The 12,354-nt window shown below is 35.3% G+C and overlaps 1 protein-coding gene across 1 annotated transcript; it reads left to right on the forward strand.

Annotated features, from left to right (window-relative positions):
• The first annotated feature begins 4,252 nt into the window (after nt 1-4,252).
• LOC113102065 (uncharacterized) lies at nt 4,253-9,282 on the forward strand. The gene is made up of 4 exons (XM_026265727.1): nt 4,253-4,362; nt 5,360-7,013; nt 7,103-7,315; nt 7,824-9,282. Exons 1-4 carry the CDS (start codon nt 4,352-4,354, stop codon nt 8,820-8,822), a joined length of 2,877 nt encoding a protein of 958 aa, XP_026121512.1. The 5' UTR covers nt 4,253-4,351; the 3' UTR covers nt 8,823-9,282.
• The last annotated feature ends 3,072 nt before the right edge of the window (nt 9,283-12,354 follow it).

The raw sequence follows: 12,354 nt of genomic DNA on the forward strand, positions 1-12,354 counted from the left end.
TGTTCGTTGTTTTATGGTTACTTAGTGGTTGTTTTGTTGAATAATTAACTCTGAGATGTTGGCCCAGACATTTACTTACCAAGTGCCTGTGCTAAAACGATGACCACCTCCTGACATGTTGTTTTCTCAGTGACTCCACAAACTATGCGGTGGACTCCTTCAACATACACCTTTACTTCCATTCTAAAAGAAAAATAAATCCGCTGTTTTTTTCGGTCTAAATATTTCTCTATTTATATAATGTGACATTCTCAAGAAAATATCAATCAAATAAAATGACTGCCGCTGTCCACTCCATTATAAATATTCACTCCAAATTCTCTTGTATTCACTCAGTAATGAACTACGGGTCACTGGTTTATGTAGAAAAAAAATATATAACATTCAATAAGCCAATGTTTTAATATAGCATTTCGAACATGAAAAGAATAGATCTAATTTAACTTTTTGTCAAGTAAATGATATACTATCAGATTAGTTCGCATAGATGGTTGAATTTATAAAATGAGATAACAGTTTTATGAAGCGTGTGTACTGTACCTGTCTTGATGATCAGAAATGTCCTAAATTTCTTCAGTTGAGTAAAGAAATCCTTGCACTTAGAGTCAGCGAGGTTATGTTAGATGTTGTCCTGGTGTACATGGAAAAGTCGTCTTGTCATCCTTGACTTAGCTGAAGAAGTACAAACCCTTCCCCTCAGTAAACACTCAGATCAAGACTGATAACAGAATTTGGTTGTAGATGTGTTTGTCTGCAGTGCAGTACAAAAATCCCTAGACAAATTTTTGGATGCTTATTATTTTGAATCGGAGTAAACATGTTTACATTTGATTTATACTGGAGCTAAAACAGGTCTTCAGTTACTAATCAGTTATTTCATTTACTTGTATGGACTAATCTCTTCTGTATATTAAAAATGCTTATATCCTTGCAGTGAGATATTTAGGAAACATGAGCAGAGGCTACATTTATAATAATTAATAACACACACACACACAGTACAGACCAAAAGTTTGGAAACATTACTATTTTTAATGTTTTTGAAAGAAGTTTCTTCTGCTCATCAAGCCTGCATTTATTTTATCAATACAGAAAAAAAACAGTAATATTGTGAAATATTATTACAACTTAAAATAATAGTTTTCTATTTGAATATACTTAAAAAATAATAATAATTATTCCTGTGATGCAAAGCTGAATTTTCAGCATCATTACTCCAGCCTTCAGTGTCACATGTAACATCCAGTTTATCACATGATCATTTAGAAAACATTCTAATATTCTGATTATTATGAGTGTTGGAAACAGTTCTGCTGTCTAATATATTTGATGAATAAAGGGTTAAAACGGTTCAAAATTTAAAAATATATATAATAATATATATTCTAATAATATATTTTCTTTACTATCACATCCTTGCTGAATAAAAGTATTAATTTTATTTTTTTAAAAAAAGAAAGAAAAAAAATTACTGACCCCAAATTACTGACCATAGTGTATATTATTGCAAAATATTTATATATTAAAAACATAGCTTCTTTTTTTTTTTTACTTTTTATTCATCTGAGTATCTTAAAAAAAGTATCACATGTTCTGAAAAAATATTAAGCAGCAGAACTGTTTCCAACTTTGATAATGAATCATCATATAAGAGTGATTTCTAAAGGATCATGTGATAATGATCCTAAAAATTCAGCTTTGCTTCACAGAAATAAATGGTAATTTAAAGTATAATAAATTTAAAAACAATTATTTAAAATTGTAATAATATATCACAATATAACATTTTTTTCTGTATTTTTGATCAAATAAATGCAGGCTTGATGAGCAGAAGAAACTTCTTTCAAAAACATTAAAAATAGTAATGTTTCCAAACTTTTGGTCTGTATTGATATATATATATATATATATATATAGTACAGACCAAAAGTTTGGACACACCTTCTCATTCAAAGAGTTTTCTTTATTTTCATGATTATGAAAATTGTAGATTCATTTCACACTGAAGGCATCAAAACTATTAATTAACACGTGGAATTATATAAATAACAAAAAAGTGTGAAACAACTGAAGAGATGTCATATTCTAGGTTCTTCAAAGTAGCCACCTTTAGCTTTGATTACTGCTTTGCACACTCTTGGCTTTCTCTTGATGAGCTTCAAGAGGTAGTCACCTGAAATGGTCTTCCAACAGTCTTGAAGGAGTTCCCCGAGAGATGCTTAGCACTTTTTGGCCCTTTTACCTTCTGTCTGCAGTCCAGCTCACCCCTAAACCAGCTCGATTGGGTTCAGGTCTGGTGACTGTGGAGACCAGGTCATCTGGCGCAGCATCCCATCACTCTCCTTCTTGGTCAAATAGCCCTTGATGCCTTCAGTGTGACTCTACAATTGTCGTAGTCATGAAAATAAAGAAAACTCTTTGAGTGAGAAGGCGTGTTCAAACTTTTGGTCTGTACTGTATATATATACATATATATATATATATATATATATATATATATATACTGTTTAACTATGCATATAAATCATAGACTATAAAAACAGGTATGAACCTGTAAAGATAGCGCTACTCCATTCTTGGCTGTTGTTTTATGAATTACTAGAAATTTGGAGATATATGCACCCTGAGAATATTCGATATTCATGCTTTTCTACCACTTTTATTCCTGAAAAAAATGATTTTTAAAAAGACAATAACTTGTCCTTTGCAGAGATTGTAGCACAGTTTGATATCCGCAAGAAACACTTATTTAAATGCCTACAATTTAGGAGCTATGTTTCTTCTCATCAACAAAAATAAAGGTGCTTCACGATGACAGAGAAGAACCTTTTTGTCTGAATGTTTCCAGAAAACAAATTTCAGATCGAAAGAACCATTCTGGTTAACAAAAGGTTCTTTAGCAAAAGCAGGTTCTTCAGATCACAAAAAGGTAAGAAAGAGAAGGTTCTTTAAAGAACATTTGACTGAATGGTTCTTTGTGGAACCAAAAATGGTTCTTCTATGGCATCACTCTAAATAACCTTTTAAGCCCCTTTATTTAGCTTCCAAAACCCATTCAGACTTATTAAACTTATTATCAAAATTCAACTTATTATCCCCAGTCTAAAGGTTTAATATCAATGTTTTATAAATTGTTAGAATCATATCTCTTCAGAATCCAAATTCATTTCCTGGAACAAAATTAGTCAAAACACCCAATACACTTGCATTAAATGCTGGTGATCACGGAAGACTTTTACACTGTATGTGGGATTGTCCTCAGGTGCAGAGTGCAGACGCTTTGGCTGATCCATCAGTCTAATAGCTTTGTATTGGAAGAAAGTGGAAAAGCCACCCATTATACTTTGAATCAACAATATGTCCGTTGGTTTGTCAATTGGAAGGATTACATATATTCTGAAATGTGTAGTGTCCTTTAAAAAAAATATTTGGAACTAAACCATTTATATCAACCTCAGATATCTGTAATATAATAAAGGAGGGAGAAAGCTTTCTTTTGAGAAATTTATCAGACACAATTTATTAAGCCATCAGACATTTAGCCCTTACCCCAAATAACCCTTATTTTATTTTATTTTTTTATTTGTATCCCAGGTATGTATGACTAGTACCCCCAACTCTTATTGTGTAGTGTTTTGAACTGACCTGTGCTGCTGCTTTTTTTCTTTTTCCTTGTTATTGTCTCTCCTTTATGTAAATAAGATATCTGATTCAGTTTTGCTGTATTATATTGACAATTACTTCTTAATGTATTGTTTAAAAAAACTTTGAGAAATATTATATTGCCTTACAATATCTTGCATTTGTAATCTTTTTTTCCCCCAAAAAATATTTTGTGTCTGTATGTGTGCTCTTTTTGTTTTAATTCTTTACTTGTTTCTTATATTTCATTTAATTGTTTATGTCTCTATCCTATTTGCTCTTTCTCTTTCACTTGTGCTTTTGTTCTTTTGATAATTTTTTTTATTTTTCTTTAATTTCTTTGATTTTTCTTTTCTGTTTCATTCATTCGTTCATTCATTCTTTCTTCAACCCATTTGCTCTCTCTCTCTCTCTCTGTTCGCTTCTGTTTATTTTTTGATTCTATCTTTTTCCTTAAATCTTATTTGCCGTGGTCTTTTTTTTTTTCGTTTTTGCATTGATTTTTCTTTCTTTCCTTTTTTATTTTTTGCATTGATTTTTCTTTTTGTCTTCCTTCGTTTTGTGCTTCAGGTGTCTTTTATTTTGACATGCGTATTTCCGGTGTGAGTCGAGAGGACTGTTTTCAAGTTGGTGGATAAAATCTAACGATATGTTGAAGAAAATATCTACAATAGATATATTTCTTGAGGTGTGATGCCTGCAGATATTCATGATGGAGGGGTAAGTTATTCAGCTCTGTGTCTATGCGTTAACAGTCGTGTGTGTTGTAGCTCGGTAGTTTTTAAGCTTGTTCAAAATGGCGAGTGTTTTGGTGACTTGTTGTCGCCAGCGAAAATGTTAACGTTACCTCTGAACCGCGCAAAACCGAACATGTCTTTAAAAAGACTTCATTAGAAACTCGAGTTCTTCTACAAAGATGCACAGTAAATTAGTGGACAGATGACTGACAAATGTGTTATAAATAATCAGAAGATGTTTAATGTCTACAGTTTTACACTTATACACAGATATTAACTTGGGCTAACTTACTTGACATTTGAAGTACGTTACTTTTGTGTTCCATTCATTATTTTTCATATTTTTATTATTAATTGAATGCATTAATTAATATGACATTGGTTTGTTACAGAGAATTATACAGGTTAAAAAACATTTTAGAAAAACATTTCTAAATAATGCAAACCAAATTGTAAATTATTTTTCACAAGTTTGGGATTCATAAGATGTTTTTTGGAATAAGTGTCTTATGCTTTCTAAAGATTAATTTAATTGAAATAATAATAATACAATATAAACAGTGGTTTTGTATTTTAAGGTGGTTTTATTCCTAGAAAGTCTTCTGTGTTGCATGATCATTCAGAAATCATTCTAATCTGAATATTTGGAAGTCAAGAAACATTTCTTGTTATTATAAATGCTAAATTACTGGAGTAATGATGCTGATGAAAATTCAGCTTTGCATCACAGGAATAAAAAAAAAAAAAAAACATTTCAAAGTATATTAAAATAGAAAACCTTTATGTAATTACCAAAATATTTCACAATATTACTGTTTTTTTTCTATATTTCTGATCAAATAAATGCAGCCATGATGAACAGAATAGACTTCTTTAACAAACATTACAAATCTTACTGATACCAAACAAACAGCATTGTTTGTGTGTGTACATCAGTTCTTAAAGCTAATTTTGATGTATAATTTTTCTTCATCTTTCAGTGGAACAGGAGTCTATTACCAAGCAATGCCTGCGGTGGGACCCGACGGGAAAAATGTCATGAAATTGATTCCTGTCCAGAAAGTAAACGGACATTTTTATCAGACATCGTTTAGTACAGAAAGAGACCGTGTGGATCTACAACTGAAATCCAATGTAAAACCCATTCATGCACCTGCTGCCTCTTCATATCAAACACAGACTCGGCTTCCCTCCCTTCAGCCCATAGCAGATGAACGGTATGTCCTGAAAACCCTGCCGCAGGTCAGAACTGTGTCTAACGCCGTCAGAACTCAGCACGGTGGAGCTAGTAACCTCATTATTCACAATCCAAAGCCAGTGCATGTTCCTCTTTCAACACCCTCGGCTTCCCAGTATTCAGTCCAGTTACCTCCTCAGCCGAACGGACGGGTCATGGCCGCGGTGCAAACGTTGCCTGTTACAGTTAAGTCACCCGTTCTCCCAAACGGTCATTTCCTGCAGATCCCTGCGAATGCTAAAGTCAGGACCCTGCCAGCCACGGCGCTCCCACAGTCCATCAAATGCCGGATAATGAACTCTGTGAGTAACATCGAAAAGGGTCCGCCAACTGTTGTGTTTGTTTCCCCTGTGAACTCTGTCAAGCTAAATTCTGACCAGCAAGTGGTTTCGGTTACAAAGCCAAGTCAAATACAGGAGACACTGTTTAAAAATCTCCCTGCACCTGTCAGTGTTCCTAAAACGAATGAAGAAGTGAACACTCCCATTAAATGGGTCGTCCAGGAGGGAACGGGTGTATCCGCTCCTTGTCTTATTCCTGTATCGACACCGAATGTCAGCTCTGACACCATGAATGCAGTTAAGCATTTCAACTCAGTCGGGACGGTAAATGAAATCGCGCTAAGCAAACCCACACCTCCTCAGGCCAGCCACGAAAAGATCACCCCAGGCAAAGACAATGCTCTGGTCATGTGCAATGGGAAGGTCTACTTTGTGGCAAAGAAAAATTCGCAGATTGCCAAGGATGTGATGATCAGTGAAGGTGGTAAGAGGGGGGTTGTCAGCACCTCTCCTGCCCTGCCTGCCAGCTCCGCTCTGGGCTCAAGCTCTCCTAAGCAAGACCCAAAACTAAATGTAAGTGAAATCATTGATCTCTGTGATGATGAGGAGGAGATGTCCACGTGTCTGGGAGGTGCTCCGGGAAATTTGCCCACACCGAGTCAAACAGAGGTGGATGAGAGCGATGAAGACTCTAATGTAATATTTGTGTCGTATATTCCACCCAAGTCTGAGACTCATGCTGGTGATAAAGTGGAGAGAGCTGCCTCTCAGAACAAATGTGACAAAGTTCAACACGTGGAGATAAATGCAAAGTCTGTCTCTCAGAAGGAAGAGGGAAAACTGGCATGCGCTGAAATGGAAAAAGATGGTGGTCCGAATAATCCTGCGGCCAAAACAAGTGATGAGATGATGGATGAGCAGGTCGAGGGAAATGTACGAGCTGAAAGGGATTTGAGCTGCCTTTCTGAAAATGTGAATATGGAGGCAGATAAAGACTTGGAGAGTGGAAGTCCACCTGAGATGAGATGTCAAGATGACGTAGATGTTGCTGAAACTGTCAGCATTCTGGAACCACGTCAGAGTGTCTGTGTTCAAGCCACTGATAATACTGAAAAGGTAATGTAAACCTGTTTTATGTGAGCTGTCATTAATTAACAACTTTTACTAGGCTGACAAATAATGCATTCTTCTCTCTTCTGTCACAGCCCTTTGAAAAGAGTCAACCCAAGAGTGACTGTCAGCTAAGAAAAGAATTTGGCATCACGTCTGATGCACAAATATGCTTGCAAAGGACAAAGCTGACTGTGAAGCCAGATCTACTTTCAGAAAGACTTTTCATAAACAAATGCACATTAGATGGTCTTCGTAAAGTGATCCAGGAGTCAAAAATACAGTCAAAAATACAGCAAATGATGAAGGCAAGTTGCATATTCACGCTTCCAAATTGTGTCATAATGTACAGAGTATGTACATATTTCCTACAGCAGCGTTTATCAGACCCACTGTGTATTACAGAAGATATCATCAGTGTTTTTGATACAAAAGATATTTTTAGTAATTGTAAAGCTGAATTCAATTCAAATATGATTATTAGGTGAAAATCTAAAAAAAAAAAATGGAAGAAAAAAAAATAGAAATGCTGCCTTGGTGACTAAGTTAAAATGATTAAAATAAAAATAAAGCTAAACGGACGTTAAAAAAACTAATAATGACAAAAATAAAATAAAATCTCTTTAATGTAAGGTAAAATTAAAACTTGAAATATAAAAATAAAAGGGAATTTTTTTTTTTATTTTTTTTTTTTCATAAGTTAAATACCGCTCTAGCTTGTTTGTCCTTGGAATTTTTTTTTTCACTTGTTTTGTCAGGAGATACTGTGGGAGTAACAGCATTGAATTATTTCATGCCACTTTGTTCAATTGCTAGGTTCCCTACACAAAAACCGAGGAGGATGAAGGCCTGAAGGTCAAAAGAAAAAAGCTGGAACAGGATGGGAGCCAAGATATTCCCTCCCTAAACTCCACACACATTTTACCTGCCTCTAAATGTTCAGTTGTTCCCATGGAAAACAGTTCGGCTCATCAAGAAGAGGTCTGTTTACCAACAGAATCTAAAACTGATAAGGTTCACATGTTCTCTGAAATGCCAGCAGATTTTACTGGTAACACATGCGATCTTACTCCCTCACACAAACCAAAAGCAAAACATACTTTGAGTCATCCTTTTCCTCCTTCCTCTTCAAGGAAGACCTCACCGCGCTCTATTAAGGTTAGGGTGTGCACGGCCTGTCCTTGTGGGACTGTTTTAGGGGCTGCTGAAAACACTTCATCCCTCCATTCACAAGACAGACCGAATCCATGTACTGTTGCTGAATCACACAAAGCGAAAAGAAGAAGCTGCTTGAATAAAACCCCAGGAGAGACTCACCAATCTCAAAAACTTCAACCTCAAAATAAAGGTCTTGTTAAGAAAGCAGGGAAGAAACGGTATTCTGGAAATCCATGTAAAGACAAAGCTCTGTTAGAAAGCTCTACTAGTGACACGTCACACAGCATCTCCTCACCTAAGAGTTCAATGAATATGTGTTCAAGTGCTCCCTCTTTATCCAGTTTACAGGACCACAACAACCAGACTGAACTGTCCTCAATCAGAACAGAATGTGGTAACATGACAAGCATCAACACAGATGCTGAAACGTCACAGCAAGACACCAGCCAGGTGCAAACCGCATCAGACAACCCCAGCATGTCACTCTCTAAGAAACAGCAGGGTCACAAAATAGACAAATTTCCAACACAGTCACTGTACATGTTGGAGACGCTGGATGCTGAGGAGATAAAACGACGGGAGAGAATCAAACGTTTGAAGGATCTCCTGAAGGAGAAGGAAGCTGCGCTGGAGCGGATGCAAAGCATGAACATTTAGTCATGTCTCTTACTGTTTAAATGACTTCAAAGACTGTACACTGCATGACCCTCAATATGAATGGGAATACCACCTATTACTGTACAAGAAAAAAATTTATATAGTTTTTACAGTTTATTTACTCTTTTCCCTTTTTAATGTTCATTATATCTCAGTGTCATTATACGTTTTATTCAGTCTTGGCCTTCTTAAGCACTGTACTATCTTATAGTTGTTTGTAATACATTTAAGTAACTTAAGATGTCATCATTTAATTTTTCACATCTTTGAATGATTTATGTGCCTTTATCAATAGCCTACTTTGTTTTCTGAATTAAATCTTTGTAGTTTTAGCATTACATATTCAGTAAGTAATTAAAATTATTCAGAAATAATTTATATTCCATAATAATTCAATGCACTTTTGGGAAACCTTGTTTGCTGCCTAGTTGAAACTTTTTAAAATCAAGAACCGAGTAAATATTCTACATATTCAACATGCTGGTTCAATTATTCTATTTTTTATAGTCATCCACAACTATTAAACTTCATGAAAATGTTGCTTGCATTCTTGCTTGTTATTTGCCGAGTTCCAATTTCATGCTTCAGATCCGTTAAAGTTGCTTGGGTCAGAATTGTAATTGTTTACTTTTTTAATTCTTGGCCTCTAAATGTATAAACCCATGTTCAGCTCCGCTGTCATGCTGTATCACACTGCTTGTAACAAAGAACATGCCAGAAGTTTTATCATATTCCTAATGGTGCAAATTATTTGAAAATGAACATCAAACACTGGATTTGCCATAAACCTTTTATTTGTTATGTGCACAGCATGTTTTTTGATGTAACAAATGTTCTTTTCTGTTATTCACATGTATTGGAAATATTACATTAAAATCAATCACTGTAAGAGTTACCGAAGCACCCAATGATGAATAAGGAATATCAGAGGAAATCAGTGTCAGTAGAATTAAATGAATGAAATTTCGCCTTTAAAGGGATTTTGTTCCACAACTGATTTAAGATCCACTCATTTTGCATTTAAAGTGGCCAGATTGGGGGACTGATTTGGAATATGGCTAACTAACTTTTTAAACATGCACACAAGACTCTCGAAATGCATGTTCTCGTCCATATATAACTTCATTAGTGTAACATTTGAAAAAAACTGGTAAAATATAATATGGCGTGTGTGTGTGACGTCACATGGGGCGGGACAACGTGAAATTCCACCCGAGTCCTTTACGTCTGAGACCTGTCGTTTTTCCGAGTCCTCATAGTTATTTTTCTTGAACCTTAAATATTAGATAATTAGTAGTTCTTCAGGAGGTATGACAGAATATATTAGTTACTGATTAGCTAACTGTTACTTAACATAATCATAAAATAACATCTTTCTTAGTAGTTAACAGTAGTGAGTTAAGTGTTAATGAACCTGTTAGTTCTTCAATAATTCCTTAATAGTTATGTAGTAAGTAAGAAACAGTATTCTAAAGTGTTACCAGTTGACCTAATGCTTTAACTGTGCTGTGTGATAGTGGTAAATGTGGCCACTGAAATGTCTGCTCATTTTTTCCTAAATATTTAAGGTCATTTTTCGTTTGTCCCTGGAACATGATGCAACAAACCACAACATTAGATAATTAGATGTAGTGCACGTACATAAAAATACAATCTTTAAAAAAGTCAATACAAAAACACAGAATTGGAATGAATGCTTAAGAACAGTCATCATAAACATTAAAATACAGTTAAAGCAGTTTTACCAACACTGCTTTCATAACATTAATGATCAGCACAAACTACAAATTTGAAGATAACTCTTGTCAACAACTTCTTGTTAATGTTCAAATAAGGTCAAATATTAAGGCCACTATTGTTACAATATGCAACAATACATAGTGCTTATATAGAATAAAACTTTTGTACAATTTAGGCTGATTTGTACAGTATTGTTCAAAATAATAGCAGTACAATGTGACTAACCAGAATAATCAAGGTTTTTCGTATATTTTTTTAATTGCTACGTGGCAAACAAGTTACCAGTAGGTTCAGTAGATTCTCAGAAAACAAATGAGACCCAGCATTCATGATATGCACGCTCTTAAGGCTGTGCAATTGGGCAATTAGTTGAATTAGTTGAAAGGGGTGTGTTCAAAAAAATAGCAGTGTGGCATTCAATCACTGAGGTCATCAATTTTGTGAAGAAACAGGTGTGAATCAGGTGGCCCCTTTTTAAGGATGAAGCCAACACTTGTTGAACATGCATTTGAAAGCTGATGAAAATGGGTCGTTCAAGACATTGTTCAGAAGAACAGCGTACTTTGATTAAAAAGTTGATTAGAGAGGGGAAAACCTATAAAGAGGTGCAAAAAATGATAGGCTGTTCAGCTAAAATGATCTCCAATGCCTTAAAATGGAGAGCAAAACCAGAGAGACGTGGAAGAAAACGGAAGACAACCATCAAAATGGATAGAAGAATAACCAGAATGGCAAAGGCTCAGCCAATGATCACCTCCAGGATGATCAAAGACAGTCTGGAGTTACCTGTAAGTACTGTGACAGTTAGAAGACGTCTGTGTGAAGCTAATCTATTTTCAAGAATCCCCCGCAAAGTCCCTCTGTTAAAAAAAAGGCATGTGCAGAAGAGGTTACAATTTGCCAAAGAACATATCAACTGGCCTAAAGAGAAATGGAGGAACATTTTGTGGACTGATGAGAGTAAAATTGTTCTTTTTGGGTCCAAGGGCCACAGGCAGTTTGTGAGACGACCCCCAAACTCTGAATTCAAGCCACAGTACACCGTGAAGACAGTGAAGCATGGAGGTGCAAGCATCATGATATGGGCATGTTTCTCCTACTATGGTGTTGGGCCTATTTATCGCATACCAGGGATCATGGATCAGTTTGCATATGTTAAAATACTTGAAGAGGTCATGTTGCCCTATGCTGAAGAGGACATGCCCTTGAAATGGTTGTTTCAACAAGACAATGACCCAAAACACACTAGTAAACGGGCAAAGTCTTGGTTCCTAACCAACAAAATTAATGTTATGGAGTGGCCAGCCCAATCTCCAGACCTTAATCCAATTGAGAACTTGTGGGGTGATATCAAAAATGCTGTTTCTGAAGCAAAACCAATAAATGTGAATGAATTGTGGAATGTTGTTAAAGAATCATGGAGTGGAATAACAGCTGAGAGGTGCCACAAGTTGGTTGACTCCATGCCACACAGATGTCAAGCAGTTTTAAAAAACTGTGGTCATACAACTAAATATTAGTTAAGTGATTCACAGGATTGCTAAATCCAAGAAAAAAAAAATGTTTGTACAAAATAGTTTTGAGTTTGTACAGTCAAAGGTAGACACTGCTATTTTTTTGAACACACCCCTTTCAACTAATTGCCCAATTGCACAGCCTTAAGAGCGTGCATATCATGAATGCTGGGTCTCATTTGTTTTCTGAGAATCTACTGAACCTACTGGTAACTTGTTTGCCACGTAGCAATAAAAAATATACTAAAAACCTTGATTATTCTGGTTAGTCACATTGT

This window comes from Carassius auratus, unplaced genomic scaffold, assembly GCF_003368295.1.
Source record: "Carassius auratus strain Wakin unplaced genomic scaffold, ASM336829v1 scaf_tig00217679, whole genome shotgun sequence".
NCBI classification, from domain to species: Eukaryota; Metazoa; Chordata; class Actinopteri; order Cypriniformes; family Cyprinidae; genus Carassius; species Carassius auratus.

What these genes read in the sequence shown, in the direction of transcription:
- LOC113102065 (XM_026265727.1), top strand. An exon ending in CCACTGATAATACTGAAAAG is followed by an intron (nt 7,014 to 7,102) that starts GTAATGTAAACC and finishes CTTCTGTCACAG; the next exon opens with CCCTTTGAAAAGAGTCAACC. An exon ending in AAATACAGCAAATGATGAAG is followed by an intron (nt 7,316 to 7,823) that starts GCAAGTTGCATA and finishes TTCAATTGCTAG; the next exon opens with GTTCCCTACACAAAAACCGA.